Here is a 27801-nt window from a genome sequence, read left to right on the forward strand (position 1 = left end):
AGGGCTAGACTGCCAAGAAATAAGCGCAGATATTAAAACAAGTGAACACAAAGCTTAAAATAAAAAAATATAAAGTTGTAAGTAGTCACTTTTTTGTTTATGACAATAAATTTAAACATAATGTCCTTCCAAAGTTTTGATGGTCGCAAGCATACAGCTCACAAAAAATACATATTAACATAATTATATTATAAAGTAATAAGTTTTACAACCATTAAATATCTTTTAAAAACTTTGAAAGGAAATGCCTGGAATTTTTTTGCATTATAATTGAGATATTATAAAGCAAGTTTGACCAAGAGAAATCATGCTCTGCTACCTCATTACTTTAAATATCTTCCTTTAATCTTTAAAGCTAAATATTATTTTTGTTATATCAACATGCTTTTCTCTGGGTATTCACACATATAAAGAACATAAGGCAATTCTGTACACTGTAGGCCTTTTGGTTTTAGCATGATTGTCGATTACAATTTATTATTAATAAGCAATATGTTTACATTTAATGAGACTGGTAGATTGACTAAAGAACTGCTCGGCCAGCCATTCTAAAATTACTAAAAGTTTACAAAAATAGGATCTGTGTGTTACCACATTGTCAATATATATAAATTTAATACAAATATAATTATATACTTCAAAAAATTCTTGTTTCAAAAATTACTAAGCACATGCAAGTAACTGAATACAATTTTTGAGGGTAGGATTTCATTATTTAAAACATATAACTTTTCTTTACAATTCAGTCCATTTGTCTGCCTGCATGGAACATGGGGTGGCTGGTTTCAGAGCACCGAAATATGAAAAAAAAAAAAAAATGGGAGGGGGGGAGAAAATTTCAAAGACCAATAAGAGATCTGAGAATTAAGTCCATAACAGGGACTGGATACTGTGTCTGCCACTAATATCCTACTGTGGAATGGAAGGTCAAAAGTGAAAAACTAGTTGCTTTCACAAAAGGAGAAAAGAGATGAAACAAGAGAGATCAAGGTAAATGTTAAAGAAAAAAATAAACTGAGCACCACTTACCATCCTGTGGGATTGAAACAGGAACTAAACCACGAGGATCTCCATATTCAAGGCGGATGTGCGGAATGACAAACACCGCTGAGGAAACATGGGTGATAACCACTAACCATGGCGTTACTAAACACTACATAAACATAGGTGATAAAGGGTAGGGAAACATATCTTCAAGCCGAGATTACATCCTCACAGAAAAGACCATAGGCAGCTTCATTTACTCGAAAGGCGAATAAGATATCGGGAGTAGCCCTGATGATATCACAGACTGTGTCGAGCGTACACCAGTGACTGCTGCTAATAGTAAGTTTGCAAACATAGTTAAAGGTTGCTGTAGGGCTCCCGAAAGGAAGTGAGGCCAAAGGGGTGGAGCCAAGCTAAGGTGGGGAGTAACTTTTCTCTGATTGGCCCGAAGCCCTTAGGCGATCGGGCCCTGCCAAATTAAAAACTGGGGCTGAGCCAACGTATAGTTGGTTAGTTGGCCAGTAGATAGTGCGCCGGGTCGTGGTACCCAAGCATCCAGGGTGAAGGAAAGTCTTTGGACGGTGTTGTGCCCTAGTGGTCAGAAGAGGAGTTAACTATAACATAGTAGCAAAGTCAGCCAACAGATCGCGCACAGGAGTCATGTGCTGAAGCTCGGTTTTATGCATGGGCATCACTTGCTCAGAGGGAGGGTTCGGTCATTGTTCATTCCTGGAAGTTCGAAGAAGAACAGTGAATCTCACTGTTTGTGCGGAAACAGATGCTGGTGAAGTGCAAACACCACCCGACACGGTACTCCCGGCATATCCAGGAGGTGCCCACACCTCAGCCTAGTGCCTGACAATAAGCACTTATGTTTGCTGTCACAGAGAAAACAGGGGTACAGTGGATGGCTGACCATAGCAGGACAGCGAGTGGAAGAGCACGGCACCCCGGGGGAATATCCTTAACAAATAATAATAATAAACGAGACAAAAGGATGCCGAGAATTTACTGATGTAGCACAAATCAAGGGGAAATTTCTTTAACGGATTTAGAATAAATAGGGAATGTCAAAATACCTCATCCTCCCTTACCACTCTTTAAGGTAGAAAATTGGTGCTCAATGAAAATCTTTTTTGAATGGTATTCAAAATACGAATAAAATTACCCTTCAACATCAATTTAGAAAAAAAAAAGTGTAAGGTCACTGCTTAAATGTAATTTTGATAAACAGACTCACACCTTTTTTCATTCCTTAAAGCATAATGTTAGAACATACTAATAAAAATATAAGCACCAAAACAAGAGAATAATTTATGCTTTATCTTATTTCAAAACAGCCACCTCCTCTTCCTGTTCACATGAGTTTTCATAAACCACCCCGTCTCCCTTTCCTATCACTTAAAACTTGGTGTTATCATTTCTTTATTTGATTTACTCTTTTGACATTAAAACTAAGAGAATGATAACAGTCTATGTCTGATTAAAAAAAATTACTCTCATCCTCCTGTCTACATGAGATTTTGCATATTTTTCTATACTTTTGCTCACTTGCTAATTTTACAAACTTTGGCTCTCATTTGCACACTTTCGAATACTCCCTCATACTTGTCCGTACTTTCAGAACAAAGTAATTTGATTGCATAGAATGGGAGTAGCATCATGAACGGGTTGCTTGATAATTTCAATGCACAAATCACGGTAACTATGGGGTTCAAACACATTTGCTGTTAATATACTAATTTTAGTGATATTTGTGATATATATTAGTTTTTTTTTTTGGAGTTATTTCTGCATTTTTCACTTTTAAACCACGACTTCAAAAAAATTATTTATTACAAAATATTGCATGCAACACATGTTTGTTTAGAGTTAAAGGAAAAAGTCATCTTACGAAGACAGATTTTTTAATGGTGTAATGAGGGACAACATTGCCTATTATTTTAATTAATAATGAGAAAAAACGTAAAAATTAAGTGAAAATGGATTAAGGAGTTCTAATTTAAACCGTTAAAAACTCTCATCAGTAGTGCAGATGGATGATTTAGTATCTACACATATAACTTTGGTTTTTTCAGAAACATAAATTCTTTCAAATTTGTTACTAAATAAAAAAGTAGCTCAAAAACGTATTCTTGTATATGCTTTTAAAGGCACTTTTGTTTTTTTTCTGAAGTGCAATTAAAAAACATAATTTTTTGCAGGAATGGTTTTTTTATGATACCGGCCCATTTGGAATACATCACATGGTGAGAGGGATTATTTGTAGTAAACGGCCAAGGGAATATTTGTAGAGCTTCAGACATTTTTAAAACTTAAAAAGACACGATAAAAACGTGAGGAAGTCTGTAGTAAAATCGAAGTGCTGCGCGTATCAACAACACTGATGTGAGATTACATGATTATGGCTGCAAGGGAGCTCTGAAACTGAACATAATTCCCACTGTGTTGCAGGCTCGACTGTCTGTACAAGATCAGAGCTCGCAAGGCTGACGTCTCTCCCGTGGACCCCGAGGACATGTACATCGCCTCCAAGCTGAAGAACCAAGACTTCAGCATCATCAAAGAGATAAGGACCAAGGAAGAACCAACAGGTGAAGGACCGGAGCTGGCCATGGGTGTTTCTCAGTCGGAGGATAAGATTACTGAAGATTGTCCCCAATATTTGCTAGATAAGTGCTTGGTTCCATTTTAGCACGGTATATCTAGGAATGCGTACAGGCTCTCACTGATGGTCGGAAAGATTGCTCTGTAAAATCATTTAAATAAGCTCCTTTACAGAAACCGCTTGAAATTTACTCAAACTGTTCTCACAGTTAAAATTTGCTCCAGACTACGTCGGATGCCTGTATTCAAATTAATACATTTAATATAATCCATCTTATATATATTAATTTTTACTCCTTCAACAAAGCTAGCAAAAATTATCATAGTCAAACTTATAAAAAAATTAATATTTTATGTATAACTTTCAACAGAATGTAAAAAAACAACTAAATATATTGTGTACTTTCCAACGACGAAATCACGTACTTGTAACTTGCTTTATGACCAAATAACGATCCCTTCAGGTAGACAGGTGAACGAACAATTGACGAACCTCTTAATATTGAACTCGAAGGAAAACATCCAGCATCGTGTTATTGATTTATTTTTGCTCTAATAATTGGAAATTTTTTGTAAGAAAAAATTTACAACTATGTCATATGTTTATCATTCTCGTAATTTTAATGAACATTCATTCGGATTATTATAATAACTTTACTACATATGCCACGGTTCTGGCAGGTGAACTGTTCTGCCAGAGCTTGTTTTAGGGCGTTGTACACCCTCGGGTACTGGTGCCCCTGGTCCAAGAAGACAAACAGCGGCTTCAAGCGAGGGGGCTTGGGCGCGGCCGCAACTGCGTCGTGGCAGAGGGTAGGGCATCTCCTAGTCGCTGCTCGCACCGGCCAAGTGTTTCGCTTTCTTGTGACCCACTGTCGTCCAGTCCTGTTGGTTGTCGTCGGGTGGGGAGGACGCTGTGCTCTCCATTTCGCTAGCATCGTGGCTAATTTCAGTTAGTGTCAGTTTCTCACTCTTAGTTGCACCCACTGACCACTCCCCCGGAGCTAAGTTAGCCGGGGTAGTGGTTAGGTTATGGGGGATTTACATCCCCGGGTGTAGCCAAGCTCGTCGGTCGTCAATACAAATACCTGGTTAACAGCACAGCTTTACTCGCCTGTGCGCACGAAGCACACAGACACTGTTGGCTGGGCAGCACTCGGATGTGCTAACCACAGCTTACTAGGAAACAGCTTCTGGCGCGGAGCTCCTCTTGACGCATCCTTCCTCAGCCCAGGCTCATGGCGAACTCCTCCTTCATACCGGACTCTGAACAGGGGGTTTATATATGTTCATCCTCCTCACCTAGCACAGTCTTTGGCAGGCGAGGGAAACCCTGATTGGCCGCGCAAATAAGGGGTAATATTGTGTTGTTGTAAGGGTTGTTGGTTTGAAAGTGATTTTTGTGGTAATTAGGTTTCTTTTTCAATTAATGATATCCATCTATTTTTAATACAGTATTTTGTTACTGATAATAATGTTATTGCTGATATTAAATGCTATTTCCTATAGTTTCCTACTGATCGGGTATTCTTCCTGTATGAATGGCGCAGCGTTGTCCCAGAGTATTTTAGGGTGGTTATCCCATGCATGTTCAGCAAGGCTAGATTTTGGAGTTTTAACCTTTTACTATGTGGTTTTTATGTTCTTTAATGCGCGTTGAAAGGACCCTGACTGTTACACTAATGTATATGCAACAACATTTACCACATTTGCATTCTTGAATTTTTTTCGGAGATAATAAGTGCAAATCTGCAATGGTGTATGTCCAAGATGTTTTATTTAATCAAATTTCTTCAATGCATGAATCATTTAAAGAACGTTCCCGCACTATACCTCTCGTAGCACTGATGAAACAACCGAGGACAAAAAATACAAGTAAAAGCAAAGATAAAAATCCACCAGTAATCATCTTGTTTAGAGTTTGTCTTATTTTTTTTATCTTTGGCAAACCTTGCGCGAATGATTTTTGGTCTTGCTGGCTCTGGCTCGTTTCCGACGAACACCAATTCCTAATTTAGTCTTGGCCTTCATCATCTTGAAAACGCCCCACGCCAATATTTTTCTCCAAGTCCTGCGTCCGGTAATTTACCTGTAGCTTCGGCTTCCTGAACCAATATCTCATCTACCTTAAGCCTAGATTCAGGGTCCTTGCTGAGGGAATAAGCAGTATCGTGCTACATGCACTTATCGTCAGTATAATTGATGCCCATGTCACCTCTAGCTAGTCGTTTAGCTAGGTTCGTTCCTGGGCCACATAATCTGTAGCCTGGAAAGTGTAGCTCGAAAAGAAAATTATTTATCAGAGAGTCCGGCACCGATGTGTTTTTTGTTCTTACCTCTTCGAGGCATTACGCACAACAGAACTAAAAGTATAAATGTGTTTGTTATTACATTATTTCGTCAGTACCATGTGAACTGTCAAGTAAGAAGTTGGTTTGCCCGATCGTATTACGCAGGACGACGAAGCCAGTGGGTGGAAATTGCGACAAGGCTCTTTATTACCTAATACCATACGATGCATAATGGCAGGCCTGTTCAAATCTGGGAAAAAATGTGTTCTAATGAATTCGGTTCGAGATGTGTACCTGTATTCCAAGTTGCTGCAAAAACAAAATTACCACAGCCTGGCTACGATTCTAAGATCGGTGAAAGGCCTGGAATATTTTCTGTTTAGTGATAATGCATATGTAGTGACTTCTAGCGAAACAAGAGCCAATTCCGTGATATTTTTCAATGACGTCTTGTACGATAAGCCAGGCTTAATACAAGATTAATTTTCCATGGTTAAACACGCAAAGGTAAACTATGTTTACCTGTGTCAGACGTACAGCCGAATACCGAAAAATTTGCTCTGTGACGAAACTAATGTCATAGTTGTTTCGCGAATGCACTTAATTGGTGTCACGCTTATGACGAATACATAAAAACCGACATAATGTTTCAGGTATTCAAAAGCATGTGCTTCTTGTGCAGATAAAACGAGAATAGATCCCTTGTTAGTCAATGACTGAACTATATATAAAAATGCAAGTACATACAAGGTTTCGATAAGTTTAACGTCAAACATGTGCCATAGCCTTTCGAAATTGAGTTGCAGAAGTCACTATACTAAAAATGAACTGCATACTTTTCTCAAGTCACATGGTAACATCATATCCAAATTAATTTCACTACTCAGTAGATCAATAAAAAGGGCGAAAAACGAGTTAATAGCGAACCTGGTTGCCATCGACCAGCGTATTCGCGACATAATCCAAGTAGTGAATGTACAAAGATACAATAATTTGAGAACATTAAAAACTAGCCTGAATGCTTGAATAAATTTCTTGGCAACGAAAAAATATCTTGCTAATCACATCAAGAATGTAATTGATTTGTGCATGGATGAATTCGATAAATTTTCTGCGAATAAATAAAAAGTATATAAGGAAGTCATTCCAGAAATATTTTTAGCCAGTACAATTTTAGACTTTCCCAGTGACCTTCATTGTGATATACAGTCTTTTTGTGCCAATATCTACTTGCGAAAAGAGCCAGACTTTCTCGTGAAATGGAAAATGAAAAAAATATTTAAACCAACCACTAGTCACCTTGACGAACTTTAAAATAAGGAAGAATCGAACATAAATATGAATACATAAGTTAATGACGATGTGCCAACTGCAATGATGAGAAAATAAGAACCAAGATGTGAAGAAGAGGACTTTCCCAGTAACTAGTTTATAGATAATAAAAAAATACATAAACGTGGACACAAAGTTAATCCAATGGTCTGGCTACAACTGAGATCTTTCACAAGTTGGAATAATTACAGGACATATAGTGTGTAGAGAAAACATAATAAGCAATTCCTCGGCGCTAAAAAAATATATGTTTACTAGGAAATATCATGTGTGTAGAGTAGTACAAAAACACATGGGTTTTCTAATTCTGTACGAATTTCTGTTTCGCAGAGAAACAGCCACGAGGATATGCAAGAGAAAAAAAAATTGATACTACTAACTCAGGCACATTTACACGATAACGACCCAGAAATTGGCATATAAAAAGACAGATCTTGAAAAAATCTACTTTATCGCCAATATCTAGAGTGAACTTGCAGTTCATGGTGAAGGCTATAAAACAAGTGGTCAGAACTTGGACTCCAAGTATTGAAACGATCGAAAGGAACTAATCGGTCGTCTCTGACAGCTGCTGGTTCGCTTAGCGCAGGAAACTATTCGCACACCAACGAAATAATCTCCATGATTAAAGAACTAAGGGAAGCTGCCTACGAGTTGAACCGAAATCGTCCGCGAACTTCCCGCTCCAGCAAGACGGAAATACTTCTATCGCAAAGTCGCAGTGCGTGGACTGGATGTTTTATTCCAGGCGAACCTTGTTGAGATAATACCATATTCCCGAATGAATAAAGGTTTCAAGTTCATTTTCACAGTCATCGACGTGTATAGTAAGTTTGCTTGAGCCAGACCTGTGAAATCAAATAATTCAACCAAAGTAACCAAGGCCATGGAAGACATTTTGCGTACCGTACTAGACCTGTACCGTTTCACCTGCAAACGGATCTCTACAAACGATTTTGCAATGCTACCTTAAAGGCTTTGATGAATAAGTATGACTTCGACCACTACTCTACATTTAGTAATGTCAAAACCTCAATTGTCGAGAGGTTTAACAGAAATGTGGGCATCAAGATGTGGCGTCAGTTTACGGCTAACGAAAAATACAAGGGGCTGGATATCTTTACAAAACCAATAACTGAATCCAATTTCACAGTGCATTCTACGACTAAAATGAAACCTAAGGACATAAATGACAATCGACTGCTACGAACAGTGTCTCCAAACACAAAGAAGAAAGATTCACATAGCGTTAAGCTAACCTCTGCGATATTGTGTAAATTTCCAAGCAGAAAGGCATCAATGACAAATAATTCACTGTGAATTAGAGTCCCGATATTGTTCCGAATTATCAACGTTCATAATCGTAGCCTAATACCTACTATCTCGAAGATTTGAACCCGAAGATTTGAACCACAAGATTATTCGCGGTGGTTTCTATGCCAAGGAGGTTCAGCCTACAATTTTTCCCGACACGTATTTGGTGGAGAGGATTCTTTAATGAAAAATGAACGATCATATGTGAAGTGATGGGATCTCCCACCTCGCTATTATTTGTGGGTAGCTGATGCAGGAATTTATATATTTTTCCCTTTAGTAATTTGGTATTTTGTTCTTGTATTAGTGTATAATTTACATAACAACTTTTTGTTTGTTAAAAAAGTTGTTTTATTTTTTGAGTCGGTCACTTTTATGGTCAAATGTTAAATAAAAGTGATATTTAATCGCATATATATTTTTAAACCTAATATTTACTTTTTATTATTAAAAAAAGATTCAAACCAAGAACTGAATCGATCGAATAAAAAAACACTTTATAAATAGGTGGATTTATAATTTTTATATATATTCCCACTTTCTAGGTTTCTAATTACACATTTAAATATGTTGTCCAAATTGGCTGATAATATGGTGAATGTGACAATAGTTGTCTGTGCTGTAGTAAATACTACTGCACTCTAGCGGGTAAACAAAAACTAATATGGAGGCAGCAGCGATTTATAGCAGTCGAAAACAAGATAGCGAATCCAAGATGGCCATCACACTTGCTGATGTAATATATTCCTTGACGAAAGTGGTAGGGTGTCAGTCTGCTGGTAGCCTCTATGGAGGAAGGACACAATCGCCATCTTTTTTTCCCTTACAGTATTCGAACCAAGGATTTTGAGCGCTATGATGTAAGTGCATTTTTCATTAAAATTTCTGATAAATTTTTATTACGATTTTTAGATAGCAATTACAGATTTTAAAAATGGCGGACTTAATGTGTTAAATCAAAATGGCAGCAAATTATAGAGAAAAAAATGGCGGATGTGATGTCTTAATTCGAGAAGGCTGTAAGTTTAATAAATATGAAATGGTGGATTCAACATCATAATTCAAATGGCGGAAGGTTTTACTATGACAAAAAGTGCAACATTTTGGAGTGTGGCACTCGATTCCAATGAAGTGGAAAGTTTTGGAAAACAAAATGGCAGAATATTATAGAATCTAAGATGAGAGAATCAAATATGGCGGACGTGAAGTTCTCCAAATGCCCGTGAGGTCAAAGTCAAAGGTGAAGGTCATGGTCTTCCAAAATGGCCGTTTGACGTCACAATCCAGGATGGTGATGGTTCCTTGGCCCCTCAGACTGCAGCCTTTTCTAGGTGCCCTATTTTTATACTACTAACACCAAATTAAAAACAATTGACCGGAGTTATTCACTGTTAACTAGGCTAGGATACCAGTAATATAATGAAACATAACTATGCATGGAACTTCCATGCGAAGTTAAAAGCGGTCATAATGACTCTTGCAACAGCATACAATCATTACTGTGAACTCAAACGTGAAGAAAATGTATCGAGTTTTCATTGGGTTATGGTATTTTATCTTTAAGTCATTATAAAACACAATGTATTAAGGTTTTAGCATATAAAAGTTATTTTCTTACACAATAGAGATAAATAGTTTCTATACTCCAACATTACGTGATTCGGTGCAACCTAGGGCCTTTATTACACCACTTATAAAACTCACTCAAATGTGTATAACTATGAATATCTCAAATAGGTACTTTGGTATTTTTCAAAATAATTTACAATGTTTTGTATATATGCAGCAAAACAATTTTAGCAGCAAGTTTATTACTGCAACGCGTGCTTGCTACTATTCCGCCTCTATTTTTTTTTTTTTTTTTTTGCATTTTATCAAATCAACACGTACTAGATTCGCTTACGCCAACGTGTATGCTGTTTGCGAGCGAGATGGCACAGTTTGAATCACTGGATTGTCGTTCCAGAGAACCCAGAACCGGGGTTAGAATCATATTTCGGCCATTGTGATTTTGGTTTTCCAAGGTTTCCCAGAATCATTGATGGGACGGTGCCTTACTCTAGTCAATGGGCGATTCCCATCTCAGTATCCGTGGCGTGTCCCTAGCGACGTTATTCCCCCTCACAGTCAGGGCCTACGTGCATGGAATGGGACTGGCCCTCGTAGGATCCGGCTGGCCTCTCGCAGGTACAGACCGGCCTGTCGCTGCAGCCATGCTGGAGTTGGCGCGAGGACGGGACGAAACATCGCCGGAACGCACTGTAACAGTGGAGGGACGCAGAAGAGGGAGGGTATAGGGGTGATATATCCACCCTTCCCCAACACCAAGTTATGAGAAAATGTGCAAAATATCAGTGAATACAGTATGTTACTGTGAGATGAACCACGTAGGACAAAATAGTGAGAATGTAAATTCCTGTACCCGCCACTTCACTGGGAGAACCCCATGAAACTCGCTGATACACGTCTGATAGGTTTCCGAATGACGAAAAATCGGGTGTTTGATTGACCGGGAATGGAACCCAGATCGCGAGTGACGTGGCGTGTAAAGTGTGTGTGCTCTTGCTGTGCAGAGGAGTTCCGCTACGAGGCGGTGGTGGTGGTCCACAAGAACCTGGACATCACCGGCGTGGAGGGACTTCGCGGCCTCAAGTCCTGCCACACTGGCGTCGGCAGGAACGTCGGCTACAAGGTCCCCATCTCCAAGGTGGGCTCGCGCCGCCCTGGAGCGTGCGTACTGTGGGACTTTACAGAGCTGTCTCCTCGCGTTACTCAAGGATGAGTTCACAGTAGCGTTTCATTGCTACAAGGAGAACTAAATACGTACATCTACCTTGCTTCCCGAAATACCGCAGAATATAACAGATGTTAGATTTTGTGGTCGCACTTCAAATAATGCGAACAGTGATTTAAAAAGTATGTACCTCCAGCCAAGATGTTTTGCGTTTCGAATTTTTATATCCTACATCTGCATTTTTTTTATTAATAATGGAGATAGTTATGCGATTTCAGTTGTCATTTAAATATGTATGTTTGCGTGCAACGAGATATGAATTTAAAAATATTAAGTGAGTGTAATTACGAGGCAAACTACAATGCACTTTTATCTAACGGCGTGCATGCAATAATACAGATAATTATGCCCAAAGTTTGCTTTTAATAAATTACTAGTTGAGGTATCTGGCTTCACATGGTTGGAAAAATATGTTTATAAGATAAAAAATTATTCCTAAACTAATCCCAATTATTGAGCAATATTATTTTGTCTGCCCTTAGAATCTAAATTTATTTCTCAAATCTCTATATTTTATGGTAAAGATAATTATAAATACTGGATTTAGATCCAACCATTTTGTTTATTTGTGAGAGATAGTCTATATGTAAGATATGGAACACATTAAAGATTGATTACTTCGAGCACACGCGCGCACCACGTGTCGGGTCGTGTGATAGTCCGGCACCACGTGGCTGTTTTGTTATATCTGTAACGGTTTGAACAGCGTGAGTCTCCAAGGTAGGCGTTTTCAATCGGTTTTAGTTTAAACATATTTTGATACTATACAGATACATTAAATAAAATTCTATGTCAATCTGGTATAATTTACCCTTAAAACCATGGTGAACTGTTTTGAAATCTGTGCAATTGAATTTGGATGTAAGTTTTTAAAAATATAAAAAAATTTCAATTTTATAACAATTAAGTACACATTGATTATTGTAGATTAAAATGTTAACAAAAATGTATTTTTACACAATACACTTGCTTTACACCCTTGGTTTTTAAAGTTTTTTAATAGATTTTTATAATTCTGTTAGAAAAATAGTAAATAAACTATGTTAATTTAGAATAATGTAAAATTATAACAAGGGAAGAATTTTTTCAATTGTTGCCGTATATTTTGAGTTTACTTCTTTAATAATAATTGAAACAAACACTCTCGTCTACTCTATAATGTTAATATAAGCATTATTTATTTATATACTTATATTTTTTTTTTTTTTAATTTAGTTACTCAAAAGTTATCAAATTCAACTGTCCCTACGTAAAGGTAAAATAATGACCTAATATAGTATGTGTCTCCGTAAGGTCAGTCGAAACACGATCACCAAGGACGAGCTGTTGCCATCAGCATTGACTTTATTTCAATAACCTGAATATACAGCCTCACACAGCGGCGCTATATTTCAAGTCTCGACTTACCTTAACACCATTTCATTTTGTTCTGTTTAAAAACTTTGTTTGACACTAAAATTTTAATAACCTTCCAGGTAGTGGTCTGTGTACTTCAATTACATCCAGGTCATGAAATCAGATTGTTAATTAAAATATTAATGGTCATTACAATAAAATCATGGTGAAACGCTTCAGCAACATGTGTATGAGCAACGTTGGTATGTCTTTGATGTAAGTGTAGGTTCAGTTGTTGAGTTTGTTGCAGCTGACGAAGATGGGCCTGTTGAATCCTCGGAGTGACCCAGACCTAACAGCACGAGAGAACGAGCTGAAAGCCTTGTCTTCCTTCTTCAGTCAGTCGTGTCTGGTCGGCAAGTGGTCTAGCGACCCGGCACACAACACCAGGCTCAGTAAGTACCGATCAGGCCGTGTGTGTTTAGCTTACCTCGTGATCCTTGTCTTTCTTGTGGCCTTCACACAAACACGTCATGCAAAAATTACTCGGTTATCTTTTTTATCGTGTTTCTCCTTAAAAAATTACTTCAATTTGATGTACTTGAAAAAAATTATGAGTTATAATTACCCTGGCAGCACAATTACAATTCATTTATATAATATATATAAGAACATGGCGTTATTTTGCCGTGGCAATATTGCTTGGCTTGAGACATCTTTATAAGTAGAACACAGCCATCTCCAGGTTTTAACCGTTGTAATGGGGTTCTGACCAAGCAGCTTGAGGACGAAGCAAGGCTGCACGAACTGAAAGGCAATTTCAGACAAATAAACTTATTTTCTTCAGTTCAAAAAGCTGCAACTTTCTCGTGGACACGTTTTGATACTTCCGCAGATGCTCCCTTTTCCATTGGCGAATATTGTAAACAAACATATGAAAAATAAACTTCAAGTCAATATTATTAATAACGTACACCATATATCAGAAACGGACCTACATTTAACCACTCTATTATTTTGCACAGACATTCAAACAATTAACTTCGTGTTTATGCTCTTTACTTCAGCAAAGTTTATCTAAGCGCTCCGAACCGTGCCAGTCAAACAACTATAATCTGGTTCCAGTGACGTTTATTTCCATCTGCTAACTCAGTAAATTCATTTGAAGCTGCAGCTTTTTTTTATGCACGGATTCTCAGGGAACTCGAGTTTACATGTCATTTACCGAGGGGATGTCCGTGCTAATGGATACGTCTACTACTGTCCCCAAGTAACAGCGTTGCTATGTTTCTACTTCCCCGTCGCGACAGTGCGGGCGTTGACAAGTTCTGTCCTCTCCTTTACTTGAGCCGGAGGGGATGGCTTGCTGGTGCAGCAACTCGCTCTCGCCGCGACTCGTGGACGAGTAACGATTTCAAACGAGTCCTCCGAGGGCGTGTGGACTGCGGGGCGACGAGTCCTGCAGGAGAGCCGTCCCTGGTGGCCGGGCGAGCGCCGGTGTTCGCCCGGCCCGTGTCCCTCGGGGACCGGACATGGCCGGGTTCTCTTGAGAGACGGTGTCGTTAACTCGCTCTGCGGAGACTCGCTGTCGACCCACGCCTCGAAGCTCTCAGTGACAGTATGCTTATTGTGGAGTGATCACATGGTATACATAGCCGCAGGCCAGCGTCAGGTCATGTTTTTACCCCGTGGTTTGGTGGCCCTCTTGAAAATGCATTAATTCCAGGGTACTTATACTGGTGAGGAATTATCCAATCCGGCATTAACTCTTCACAATATTTTGAGCTAAAAAAACCCGGAGGATGTCGAACAGTCACAGGCGTACGCTCCGTGACACTATGACACACATAAATGGAATAGTAATGATCGTGAGGATCATTTCCGAAAACGATGTGTGGGGGAACATACGAACTGACGTGAAAACTTAAATAATTATGTTTTTTACTTGATATATCATAATGAACCAAAATGTATAAAATCAATAAAAAATGGAAACAGGTAGCAAAAATGATCATAATCAGCGAATTAATTATGTAGGCTGTGCCCCTGCTTGTGATATTGAAGCATCGCATGAATTGTTTTCGAGTAGGCCCTAATTTTGAATGAGCTCTGTTTCCAAGCACACTAAATCACGTACACAGAGCTGCAGTATCATAATCACGGCTGGTGCAAGTGGTCCCGCTGGTGTGTGCAGAGGCGACCTACTCGAACCTGTGCGCGCTGTGCGAGGACCCGCGCAAGTGCGACTACCCCGACAAGTACTCGGGCTACGACGGCGCGCTGCGCTGCCTGGCGGAGCACGGGGGCGACGTGGCCTTCACCAAGGTCTACTACGTCAAGAAGCACTTCGGGGTGAGCCTCGCTGGTCTCCGTTCACTCCGTCCGTGTCGCTAGCTCACTGCTTCTGGAAGCACTGCTGGCCCGGTTACCCTAAACTCGGCCACTTACAATTAGCTTTATTATGAACCAGAAATATTACTGTAATTAACGTACTCCGATGGAACATAAATTTCAATATAACTACTAATATTTATATGATTTGTATTGTTTGAAAATTTATGTTCTTAAATTTTCTGCCAATCCGATAAAAATTTCAATGTAATTTTATTTCACGAAGAGTGAATTTTTTCACACGAATTATTTTTTAAGTTTATTTCAACATGAATGAGTAAAAAAATGGAGTTAAATACTGAACTTGTGCTTTTAAATTTCAAATGTTCCTTATTTAAAAGTAATTAGAATATGATAGAAGTAGGTAGTAGGCTCTATAAGTGTTCCTCTCGTCCTGGATCACGGTTGTGGATTGTGAATTGTTGGTCACTATTTGTGATGGCGATATCACCGCGGCCATCGTCTGTGAGCCCGGCCGCAACTTTTGATGATTTTGATACCGGCGTCATCTTGAATTCCTCCATCCTGGATTCCGCCGTCTTGTTTTTTTGCCGTTTTGTTTTCCATCATTTTGTTTCACTGCATTTTTTTCCTTAAAAATTCCAAAATTTCGGATTCCACCATTTTTCATTATGACGTCACGTCCGACATACTGATAATCCGTAATAATTACACAAAAAATATGAAACTAAAACTTGTAAAAATTTTATTTCATACGATTTGAATTAAAACCCACTTACACATTAGACTTTACAAATTCAACAAAGTCATTTGATTAAAAATGTTGACAGGGCTCTTAATCCACAGAGGCTACGAGGAAACTGACCCGGTCCACTAATACCAAGGCAGATATTACACCAACCATTAATATGTCATAAGGGTCATCTTGGATCCACCATTTTATTTTCATCTGCAAGATTTTTCTGGCGCTATTCTATGTTAATTTTTACCCGATAGAGTAAAGTAGTGTTTATTACCAGATAGCTATCGTTGCGATCACCATTTAGTATTTGCCATATTGGCTGCAATAATGAAAATCTTTAATTTCTTGTACAAAAATTAAAAAAAAAATTATCATAATAATCACCTATTATTATAATGATTTATTCGATCGGTTTTCGTTTTTAGTTCTATCCTTGGTCGAGTTTAAACTGTAAAATATGTATGTTAACTCGAAGAACCAGGTATGAAATAGTTTAATATAATTCATAGACGCTTTATGCACAGAAAATTTATAATTTAGGTATATGTAAGAATTATATTCAATAAGTCATAAATATTTTAACTAAATATGTAAATAGTTTTTAAAATAGATACATAAATTGAAAACAATTGGCTGCTTTTATTCTATAAATCCCACTTCTCTCAGGACTTCAAGTATGAAAGATACATGATCAGTAGTCCCAGCACTTAGAGAAGCAATCAAATGTCAACTAGTTCATTTGGATCGTCCCTATATGTGTAGTATGTTACGTCTTTTGTTACTTCCATCTTCTTTACACCTTTAATGTCAATATTCAGAAAATATCTACACTCTTCTGTTTTATCGCCAGCCTCAAAACCTCTATGGTCATCTTCGTAGCTATCAACATCATTAACATGAGCATTGTCATTTCCATTTATTTTATCATGTCTTTACTACATTTTTGGTCTCAGACTTTCATCACAGTCTTCTGTTTTGCCAGCTTCAAATTCTTCTATATTGTTTTCAACTTCGCATAGGCGAATATAATTTGATGTTAATTTTTTTTTTTCCATTTCCCATGAAGATTTAACTTTCTTCTTTAGCTTTCAATTCCAAATCATTATCGAAATCACATATAGTGTTGTAAGCATCAATCATAGTCTTCTTGATCATTATAGTGTTCTAATATTTTGTATACATTACACTTCCTCGGTTTTGTAGACCTGTTCTCGTTATCTTTAATCAGCTCGGTTGTACAGTTCTTCGACTGAATGATGTCTCGTACTGGCCGCAACCAAAGGATTTTTGTTAAAGACCCTAAATACAATCGCTCCTCTCAGGGCAATTAGTACTTTTTCTCAAGTTAAAATTCATTCTGCAGTAACTACAACGGTGACCTTTCATTACCTCTACAGGCAACGATTTTAAATACATGCCAGTTTCTGTGACTTATACCAGATGTAAACTGGGAGTTATAAATTTGAAGAAATAATTTAAATTAGATTTTTTAATAAACCATCGGTTAAATTTATTTTTTCATTAAAAAAATAATACTTGTTTCCTAGAGTTCCACTTCATAACAACAGAATCCGCCAAATTTTGTTTGAGTTATATATAGTTTAATTTTTTTAATTTCCCTGTTGCTCTCTTATGGACGAACGAAAAAGAAGCTAATGCTAGGGCTTTGCTGTTTATTATGTAATCTCCTTTATATTACGTTATTTCTCAGATTTACTAAGACATATAATCAAATGATGCTCCATATGGCTACAAATGTAGTCTTGTTGGCTCGCTAAAAATGTAGAGCACATAGACTGGTTGCAAATGTAGCCTGGCTACATTTGTAGTCTAAGCTACAAGGGTAAATTTTTAGCCAAGGCTATAGTTGCAGTCTAGCCTACGAAGCGAAATTTTTAGCTTAGGCTACATTTGTAGTCAGACGGAGTAACATCCGATTATATGTCTTATTAAATCTCAGATATAACGTTATATAAATGAGATTACACAAAAAGTCAAATAACTCCTTGAACCTAGCGAAGCCTTTCTTCTCGTTCGTCCACGAATGAGCATCATGGCATCTAAAATAAAATAAAAATCTAAATATATTTAACTCAAACATTATGTGGCAAATTTTGTTGTTTAGAAGCGGAACTCTTGGGTGCAATTCTTATTATTAAAGAAAAATTAAATCTCGATGAGAGATTATTTAAAAAAAACTATTTAAATACTTGTTTCAAATTAAAATTCAAGTATGTATCTAGTATTATTCGCGAAAGTTTATATACCTGCAGCTGTACCGAAAAGTCACCGACGTTATTACTGCATCAAGAAGTTTACTTTGAGAAAAGTGCTAATCGCCATGAGAGGTGCACATCACCAAGAATCGTTTAGTTGCGGTCAGTGCGAGACATCATTCAGTCGAAGAATTATCTTGAATTATCATCGCAAGATCTGTAAAACTAAGCTGAGGACAAGTCTACAACACCGAGGAAGTGGAATGAAGACAAAATATTACAACACTATAATGATTACGAAGAATGTGATAAATGTTTATGCAAACACTACTATCCCTGTTCTCACTAATATTTAGGAATTGGAAGCTAACGAAGAAAGTAGAATCTTAATGGGAAATGAAAAAAAATATTTACATCAAACAATATTAAAGTGTCAATTATAGATTTTAAATATGTGTGAAGAGAGAAATGTATATTTTAAAATTAATATATATAATTGATAAAAGTTTATTGTAATTTAGTTAATTAGAATATTTTAACAGGAATTGTTTTAAATTATACGTTATACAATTGTATATACTGTAGAGCGTGGTTTGTGATTTTAACTTTAACTTTTGTCTTATTATAGCAACCTTTAGTAAACGTTTAGGAACTTTTGCTGTCGTTATATCCCTATTTGATCCTTTTTCTTTATTCTCTTTTGAGCATTCAGAGCACATAGCACTGGCACCAGTTTCAAAGACCTTATAGTTGGCCATTACTATACAATTTTTCCTACAGTCTGAAACAGTTTCTACAATTGCGTCTCGCCACGTTCCTGCAGTGATTTGTCATAAAAAAACATTATTTTATTGAAAAATTAAAACCCAACAAACGGAAACCCAACGAGAATTTTCTATTAGTACAGTGATAGTGAGAAACTTGAAACTACAACTTATTATGAATTTTTTTTAATAAAGCTTCACCAGTGCTCTTCATTGTGCTTTTTCAATTTATAATGATTGTCTGTAATTGAACTGTTTGAAAATATTTAAAATTTGTGACTAATACTTTTATATTTCGAGTAATAAAAAAAGAAAATGAAAGAACAGTAGAAGTGTGTACCGAGCCCAAGCCTGTGGATTGTCAGACAATGCGCTTGACCACTGCGCCACGCCGCTGACGTGGAGATCGTGAAAAATATCCCTGAACTCTAATGTAAAACACGTAAAGACTTTTTCCTCGCTTCCTAGGGCCCCCTCAGGCCGGATATTGTAGGATATTGTATTTAAAGGGGCACCTACCTGCTTTAACCCAATTCGGCGAAACCCGACTTGTGAATGCTCGAGACTGTTCTCGCGCAGATGAGGTACCCTCTATTATTGAAGTCCTGACAAAAGCAGGTTTTATAGAATAAAATCATCAATTTTTTTATGTAAGGTATATAGATTCCTAATAATTGTTTACATATTTCAAGAAAAATAAATATTTCTTTTATTTCATAGCATTCTTCCTTACCTACATTAAAGATTTTTGGTGTCTAAAGCGTCCACGAATTATATATAAAACTTTAGTTTACCTGGTTCTTTTTGTTAACATATATATTTTGAGGTTTGAATTCGATGTTACGAATGTCAATGTCCGAAAAAAAGAATATGGATTCAGATCCTGTCGATGATATTTTATTCAATCCTAATGAATCCTACCGAGTGGAATGTTTGTTCAAATATGAATGCTTTTCGTTCAATGTGGGTATTCAATTCTGTAGTCAGGACTAAGTTATATAAGGGGCCAGAACCTGTTGGTCTTGTAAGTGCGAAACGTTTTTCAGGATACTTGGTCTTATATCAACCGTAAAACATGCTTTATATGTGGGTTTATATGCTAGTAATTGGTTACATCCATACTGTGTGTCTAATAGTTCGGAGAATCGTGTCTAGTCCACTTGGAATATGTCGTATTTGTTTGAAAGATAAGTCAAGTATCGAAAAAGACGGCCACGTGGTTCGTATATGCTTGAACTATGGGTCTGACATTGACACGACTTGGCTTAAATGAATGTCAATTATTGACGAAGAAGGCCGATGGTTCGGATACACTTGGCCCATATTCCTGAAACAGGACATGACCCATTTGAAAATTTTGTCAAGTTCGAAAAATAAGTTCTCTTATGTCGGTGACGCTTGGTTTACATTCTTGTACTTGGCAGTCCAGTAGTCTTAAGCAGCCCCGAAATGTCCTCCTGGTAGGCAAAGTGATAGTTTAAATATTTATTTAGCCTGGCATGCATTTTATATAGAGTTATTGTTAGGAGTGAGAATGATTATTATGAATGGCGAAACTTATATGGAAAAAAAACTCTTGTTAAAATTTTAATTTTAGTTCTCACTTCGATTTTAACACCTGGAAATCCGGCATACTGACCTCGAGCATCATGCGTGTTATAATCGTACTAGAAGGAGGCCTTTTGTAAATTTTGGATGGTTATAATTGTCGTAGCGATGTCTTTTAGTGTTATATAGTCTAGGTTCGACTCTGGTATATCCACTACGAATTTGTTTATGTCGCAAGTTTTATAATTGTATGATAGTTTTTAATTCTCATTCCGTTTTTCTTACTTCGAAGTTATTTCAACAAGTACCTACTTTACATGTAATGGTTTATGAATTCAATAAAGATGTAACGTTTTGGCAGCTGGTAGGGTCAGCGGCACTGCGCGCCTCTTGCGAACAGCTGGACAGCCGCCACGACGCTTCTGCAAGGTTTGCAACACTGTCTCCGCGCACGGGGTCGAAGTCTCTGCCCGCGGTCACAGGCAGCCTCTGGCTTCTTAATGCTTGTGGTTTACGTGCTTCAATTGAAATATTAAGGAAGAAAGTACGTGACTACTTTTAATTTCATATGTATTTGTAAATAAGATATTTAACAATGCAAGAACAATGTTGCTGTTTTGCCTGAGGTAAGAATTGAACACAAGCGAGTGACCTTCACTTTGTGTGTGCTATACCTTCTCCCCCGTCCCAGCTGTTTCATGCGATATTGATTTTTTTAGGTAGTTTTCGAAAAATACTACCTATTGTTGTCGTCAATTTGGTACGATTTCCAGAAACAAATTATATAGGTTTTCGTTTCATGGTTCATGGACCCAAAAACCATCGTCAACTCAAAGTTTATAGCCATATTACATTTTATAGAAACGATAACTTCCGTAAATGTCACGAATCACTTCCAAACTAATACATAAAATCTAGTGATGGAAATTCTTGTCAAGTTCGTTAATGAGAAAAATCCGGCCAAAGGAATAGAAATCGGGAAGGTTTTATGAGGAACATATATATCGTTACCACTCCCATAATATGAAAAATATAGCTTCCGTTTTAACGTTTTACAACTATCAGAAGTAATACCAAAAACTTTTGTTTGAATACATTTTTGATACAACCAACCATAACTCCAAGGTGTGGAAAAACCAAGGGTTGTGGGACAAAAAAAAGACAACTCCCTTAGTAGGGAAACAATCGAATCCGTTCAAAATGTCTGAAATATTTGTAATAACACTAACCATTGCTGCAAGTGGTTGAAGAAAACAGGAATGGAATGTGAAAATAATAATAAAAACCTACCATTCAAACTATTAAATCCGTTCTTATTTATCGTTAAACCTAAAAATATTATCTAAAAATTTCGCCCGAAATAATTTTTTATACGACCAACCATCAATAAGAAAAATTGAAGTAAATAAATTCATAAATTCTTTAAAATGCACACTATTAAATCCTTTCAATTTTTTTTTGTAAACCGTACTAATATTATTTAAAACTTTGGTCTGAAACAATTTTTATATGACCAATCATAACTGCAAAGGGTGAAAAAAAACTAGGGTTGGAGGATAATATTCTGTATCTCCCTTAGTAGGGAAACAATCGAATCCATTAAAACTGTTTGTAAAATTTGTAAATATTATCTAAAACTTTAGTCTTACACAATTTTTATACAACCAATCATTACTTATAAGAGTGAAATAGACAGCTGTTAAGAACAAAAAAAAATACCTAACTCCCTTATTAGGTAACCGGTAAAATATGTAATAATCATTTTCAATTCTCCAAATAGTTATCTAAACTTTTATCTGAAACAATTTTTGATGCGACAAACCATTACTACAAGAGGTTTAAAAAACAGGGGTTGGAATAAAAAATAGTTGACACTGCCTTATCAACTACACTATCTTATCCGTTATAATTTATTGTAAACCTTATTATATGTCTAAAACATTAAGTAAATTTTTATGTAACAAACCATTACTGCAACGGGTGTAACTAAGAAGGATTGAAAGACAAAAAAACTTATTTAGTAGGTTAATATCAAATACGTTATAATTTATTGTAAAAAATTTATAAACATTATCATTTAATTTTTATGATAACATGTAATTTTTTTAATTGATAGAATTTTTTAAATTTTTTTGAGACGAAATTTATATTTTCAATAGAGCAGCCAAGATGTCCGACAATATGGCGGACTCTACGATTGTTGACGATATGGTCATAAATAATATTGTATTCTAGCGGGTAAAAAACAAACGAAAATGGAGTCAGCGATCTCTAGGAGACAAAAACAAAATGGCAATCCCAGATGGCCATTTTGACATCATACTTGTCGGCGTAATATCTGCCTTGGTCAGTTGCTTGGTAGCCTACATGGATGAATGCCCTTTCACAATTTTTAATCGAATGACAATTTATTTTTTGAATTTTTTGTAATAATTACAGATTTTCAAGATGGTGGATATTATGATATAATTCAAAATGGCAGGCCCAAAACAGCGGAACTTTCTAGAAAACAAACTAGTGGAAAACAATATGGCTTTAAAAAAGAAGTCGAAATCTATAACGGTGGAGTTCGAGACGACGTTGGAGTCAAGGTCATCTAATGTGGCAGCCGGGGTCACGGTTAAGGTGATCTAAGATATGACGTCATAATCTAATATGCTGACAGATATTAACAATCCCCAGCCAGGAACCAGGGCTCGGGGAACAATCATATACTACTGATAGAGTTTTATTTTAAAGCCCGTGATATAGTTTTTTTTTTTTTAATTGGGTTTTACACACCACTATTAGGTCCGGAGACTTAGGAGTTTTGGTATAAAACCCACAACTCTCGCCACGTGAGAATCCCGAAATGATATTTAAAAAAATTTAATATTAAAACAAATGACTTATAAATTATCATTAATAGATTTTAAACAATCCTAATATTTGAGGACTCATTTACTTTAGATCAGTGATTAAGGTAAAAGTATCTGTTAATAAACTATACTTATTACGCCTTACGTTTTAATTTAAATACATAACTGAATCTGATGTTAAAACGTAATAAGGATCACTATTGATATTTAAATTTTTATTTCGAAAATAACATTTCCCCGTAACTGCACACAAATCGACTCGGAAGTTTTCTGGTGCCCATTCGATTAATCTGGGGAAAAAAGTAAACAGTGTTTCCTGAGCCTCATTGAAGGTGTTGTACTTTAACTGAGGCTCATTTACACATTAAACTTTGATGTTGTTTAAAAAATAGATAATTTAAATATAACACTTTTCTCCTATTTAAGGGTGTTAACAGTGTCACGTGACTAAGAACTTTCACTATTTGTTAAAGCTCTTGTTATTTCAATGTTGACAAAAAATGTTATTCAGTGGCCTGAGAATTTTTTTTAAATAGCGTTTTAAAGTGACTATTGAAAACCAAACCAAAAATATGAGAATAATTATAATACTATTTCTTATTTTTTAGTTAAGATGGTATGGTTTGTGTCACGTCCAGTAACAAGTGTACAAACTATTCAGAAATATAACAATTCGATGTATAAGTTGTCCAGGTAGAACCATTTTTAATAAATTCCCTAGGATGGAGAACTGAAATGTTTTGATTTTGAAGGTATTAAAATAGTTCTGTCAGGAGGTGAACGAAAGAACTGACTTGACTTAGAAGAATCTTGTTGGAAACATGATGTGCTCAAGGCAATAGATTCCGCTGGTAGCAGAATGTGCTGTATACATTTGTGATTTCGGCACTAGCGCCTCTGCACGTCCAGTGACCCAACAGGATATTCAAGAGATTTTGAAAAGCATATCAGGGAGGGCATATGCATCTAAGTGAACTGTGTCTGAACAATGTTCTATGATAAGCGCGTGCTAATAAGGTGAACGTTACTTATTACTTAAGGGTATCACCCCCTTATGGTACCTAATCATGTTAAGTTTGTTCGCAAAAATTAAATTTTTTTTGTAGATTTATAAGAAATTATTTATTTTGCAGTCGTTAAATAAAACCATCTCCGGAAAATTCCTACCTAGTGATTCTCTTCTATGCGCCTAAACCCAAACCCAAACATAAAACAAACTATGTTAATTTACGTATTACACTATTATGGATGCAAATATTGACATAATCTTGCGAAAATTACTTCAAGGTTGATAAATCCACAATTTTAATGGAAAATTGTGGCCAAGTTCGTCAATGGGCAAGATCAGACTAGGAGATAAGAGATTTTTTTTTGGAAAAAGCTCCTTAAAACTAGTGTATTGCATTTCCTAAGAGAAGAAACAAAACCTTTACCAGAATGTATTTATGATGATATGAAACTCTATTTCCAGGAGTGGAAGGACGAAATAAAATTCATAACTTCTTTACTTATATCTTACAGGACAGTTATGTAATGAATTGATAGGCACTAGAACAAAGTTCTTTGTTTACAAACACATCAGCACATGGTCTAGCGGTAGTGTCTACTATTGTCACAGAATCACCTAACCAGGCGCATGCAAACAAGCCACTGCGCCCGTGTTAACGATGTTTGGACATGTGGTGGAAGCTAAACCGCGATGCTGTCGGCGTGTTGCAGCTTCCAATAGGAGGCGTGCCTCCCGCTACTCCCGTGATCGATGCACACCCCGAGGACTACGCCTACCTGTGTCAGGACGGCAGCAAGAGGCCGGTCACCGGCCCGGCTTGTCGCTGGGCAGCCCGGCCGTGGCAGGGCTTCATCACCAACGGAGACATCGTCAGGTGAGCGGGCCTTACCCTGGAAGGCTCACTCTACATCCTCACCCTTCTCCTGTCTTAACTCCGGCCTTAGCAGGTCTTGGGAAAAATGGGACGCACAAACTTATTCAAGTGCACGTGGCTTTCACACAACATTCCAAGATCTAGATTTCAACTTCCTGCTTCACATTTTTTCTAAGATTTTTCCATTGTCTGACTCCCTTTTTGAGATATTGCAAAATAAGGGATTTGATATTGGTTACTGCATTGAAAGGGTAGAACAATTTCAGCAATATCTTGAGAAACTACGTGACAGTTTCGATGATTTCTGGTACAAAATTGAGGATCAATTTGGTAGCTTGACAAAAGATGGTCAGCCCAAAAAAAGACAAAGGATAGATAACATTTCGGATGACAAAAAGACTTGTTACAGACGATTATATTTTGGAATCATAGACACAATTAAAGAAAAAATACGTCAAAGATTTGGTGATAATGGCTGTTTCTTCTTCGTTGGTTTACTCAATTTCAAAGTGTTTTCTGTTTATTCACGATCATTTCCCGAAAAACCATTCCAGTCCTTTAAATTCTCTTATGGACAATTCTTCGATTTTGGCAGACTGACAAGCGAACTTTCCGTAATGTATTCTTCAAAAGAATTTCACAAGAACAGCGTGGCCGAGTTACATAAATATTGGTACTTGAATGATTTGCACGAAACTCTTCCCGAAGCATGGAAACTTATTTGTTTAGGGTTGACGATTCCGACCACTAGTTCATATGCAGAACGATCCTTCTCTGCCCTGAAGAGAATAAAATCATATCTCCGTAACTTTCAAGGGCAATCGCGGGTCTTAGCATTGTCTTTGTTATCAATAGAAAAAAGTTATTGCAATACCTAACAAAAAATTATTCTTTTTACGACGATGTGATAAACATTTTTGCGAAGAAGAGCCGTCGAATTCAGCTTATGTATAAGTAGTGACTGAACACTTGGGTAACGTTTGGTATTTTTAGAACTAAAAACATTAGTACACAGCTTTCCTTTCATGACACAGAGAATTAAGTTAATGAGTGTCGTCCATCTTGGCGGAGCGAGTCACCACCAGGCTCATAAAATATGAGGGTGAGTTTACATATACTAAGACAGGGATTTACATCCACTCGTAATAAATTAGTAAATAAACTTTATAACTTTTTACTAAAACAAAATTCTCGATTCCTTATGCATATTAGTTTTCTGAACTGTCTTCTAGTACATAGTAAGTTCGTAATGTTTTAGTAATTTAAGTTAAAATGTTTTAATGCATTGCTTACACATTTAATCAACCCACGCCTCGCCACTGGTGTGTCGTATTTTCAGAACCGACGAGAGTGGAGTCATCCCGGGCCGACCCGACGCCCGAACAGTCCATAAGGGTGGCGTCTATTCGCGCCACTCTACGTGGTTGCCCGCGAAATTCCCAAGGTCGCTCAGCGATAGATAACAGCCCCAAAGAAGGACGTTGGGTGGGGTACAGAGGGGGTAGGGGCTAGCGACGATCGCAATGGTTGCAGTCTACCTTGCAAGGTCTTTGGTAGAGGGCATCGACATGGCTGTGAATTCGACCTTTCCTGTGTTCTATCCGACAATCATACTCCTCTATATGTTCACTTCACCTAGCAAGTTTTCCCTCTGAATCCTTGAACTGTAGTAGCTACTTAAGTGCAACATGGTCGGTGCATAAAATGAATTTTCTCCCATATAAATATTTGTAGAAATGTTGAAGAGACTTCAATACAGCAAACAGCTACTTTCTTGTGACGAAATAGTTGTGGTCAGGCTTAGACAAAACTTTGATGTAGTATTACTTATTCATTTCAATCTTGAACCTGGGGAAGTACAGCACCCAACCCATCTCCGCTTGCATCTGTGTCGAGGATATACTCTCCATGTTGACGGGGTAGGCAAGTATAGGGCTAGTTCACAGGAATTCTTTGAGGTCTTGAAAGACAGTCTCACATGCTGAAGTCCATAAAAATTGTTTCTTGTCTTCGGTCAGCTGATGTAGTGGGCTTGAAATTGTCTAGAAACCATGCACAAACTGCCTATAGTAAGTACAGAGTCCCAAGAAACTCCTTACTTTATGCTTATTCTTAGGTTGAGGCCACTCCTTAACAGACCTGATCTCAGGATTTATCCGCACTCCATCCTGTGATACAATATGTCCCAAGAATGTTACCTTTTGCTGAAACAAGAAGTACTTCAAGAATTCAACTCAAGTGGGGCATGGCAAATCCTGCCAAATATCGCTCTCTTTTGTTGATCGGGAGGGTATTAGGGCTTCGGCAATGACCAGCGACTGGGGCCACCACACAGAACCTCAGTTGACTATCCTTCTTTGCCATTAAAACGACTGGAAAAATGGGGGGGCTATGTTTCTATTACACCACCCTAGATCATACCCACGATAAACTTCTCTGCTTCTTCCTGCTTTGCAATGGGCAGCCACCATTGTGCTTGTGCGATTGTCTCTGCATTACCTGAAGACCAGGCATGTACTCCAATGTTCAATATCCCCAAAGAAAAATGCATCCTAAATGCTTACCAGAAAATATATGACTTCTTCTACTTCTTCATCTGTTATATTATTTAGGCATCGCCTTAGTAGATGTTCTAGATTTGGGTTCAGTGGTTGCGTGGCATGCTTAATACATGAGGAAGACTCATACTAGCCTACCCAAGAGACTAGTTCGCAACTAGCAATCGGGTTTCTCTGTTTAAGAATCCTTGTTCGAGAATTGAAGTTGGCCACCCTGACT

General features: G+C 37.2%; 1 protein-coding gene across 1 annotated transcript in view; it reads left to right on the forward strand.

Moving 5' to 3' along the window:
• The window catches only part of LOC134527410 (transferrin), an 82537-nt gene that overhangs the window by 23769 nt on the left and 30967 nt on the right, over nucleotides 1-27801 (forward strand). Inside the window, exons 3-7 of the mRNA XM_063360074.1 lie at nucleotides 3442-3581; nucleotides 11105-11238; nucleotides 12971-13115; nucleotides 14855-15012; nucleotides 24860-25023. Of these exons, the coding sequence (XP_063216144.1) occupies nucleotides 3442-3581; nucleotides 11105-11238; nucleotides 12971-13115; nucleotides 14855-15012; nucleotides 24860-25023 (741 nt within the window). The remainder of the gene's footprint in view (nucleotides 1-3441; nucleotides 3582-11104; nucleotides 11239-12970; nucleotides 13116-14854; nucleotides 15013-24859; nucleotides 25024-27801) is intronic.

The sequence above is a fragment of the Bacillus rossius genome, chromosome 1 (assembly GCF_032445375.1).
Source record: "Bacillus rossius redtenbacheri isolate Brsri chromosome 1, Brsri_v3, whole genome shotgun sequence".
Lineage (NCBI taxonomy): Eukaryota > Metazoa > Arthropoda > Insecta > Phasmatodea > Bacillidae > Bacillus > Bacillus rossius.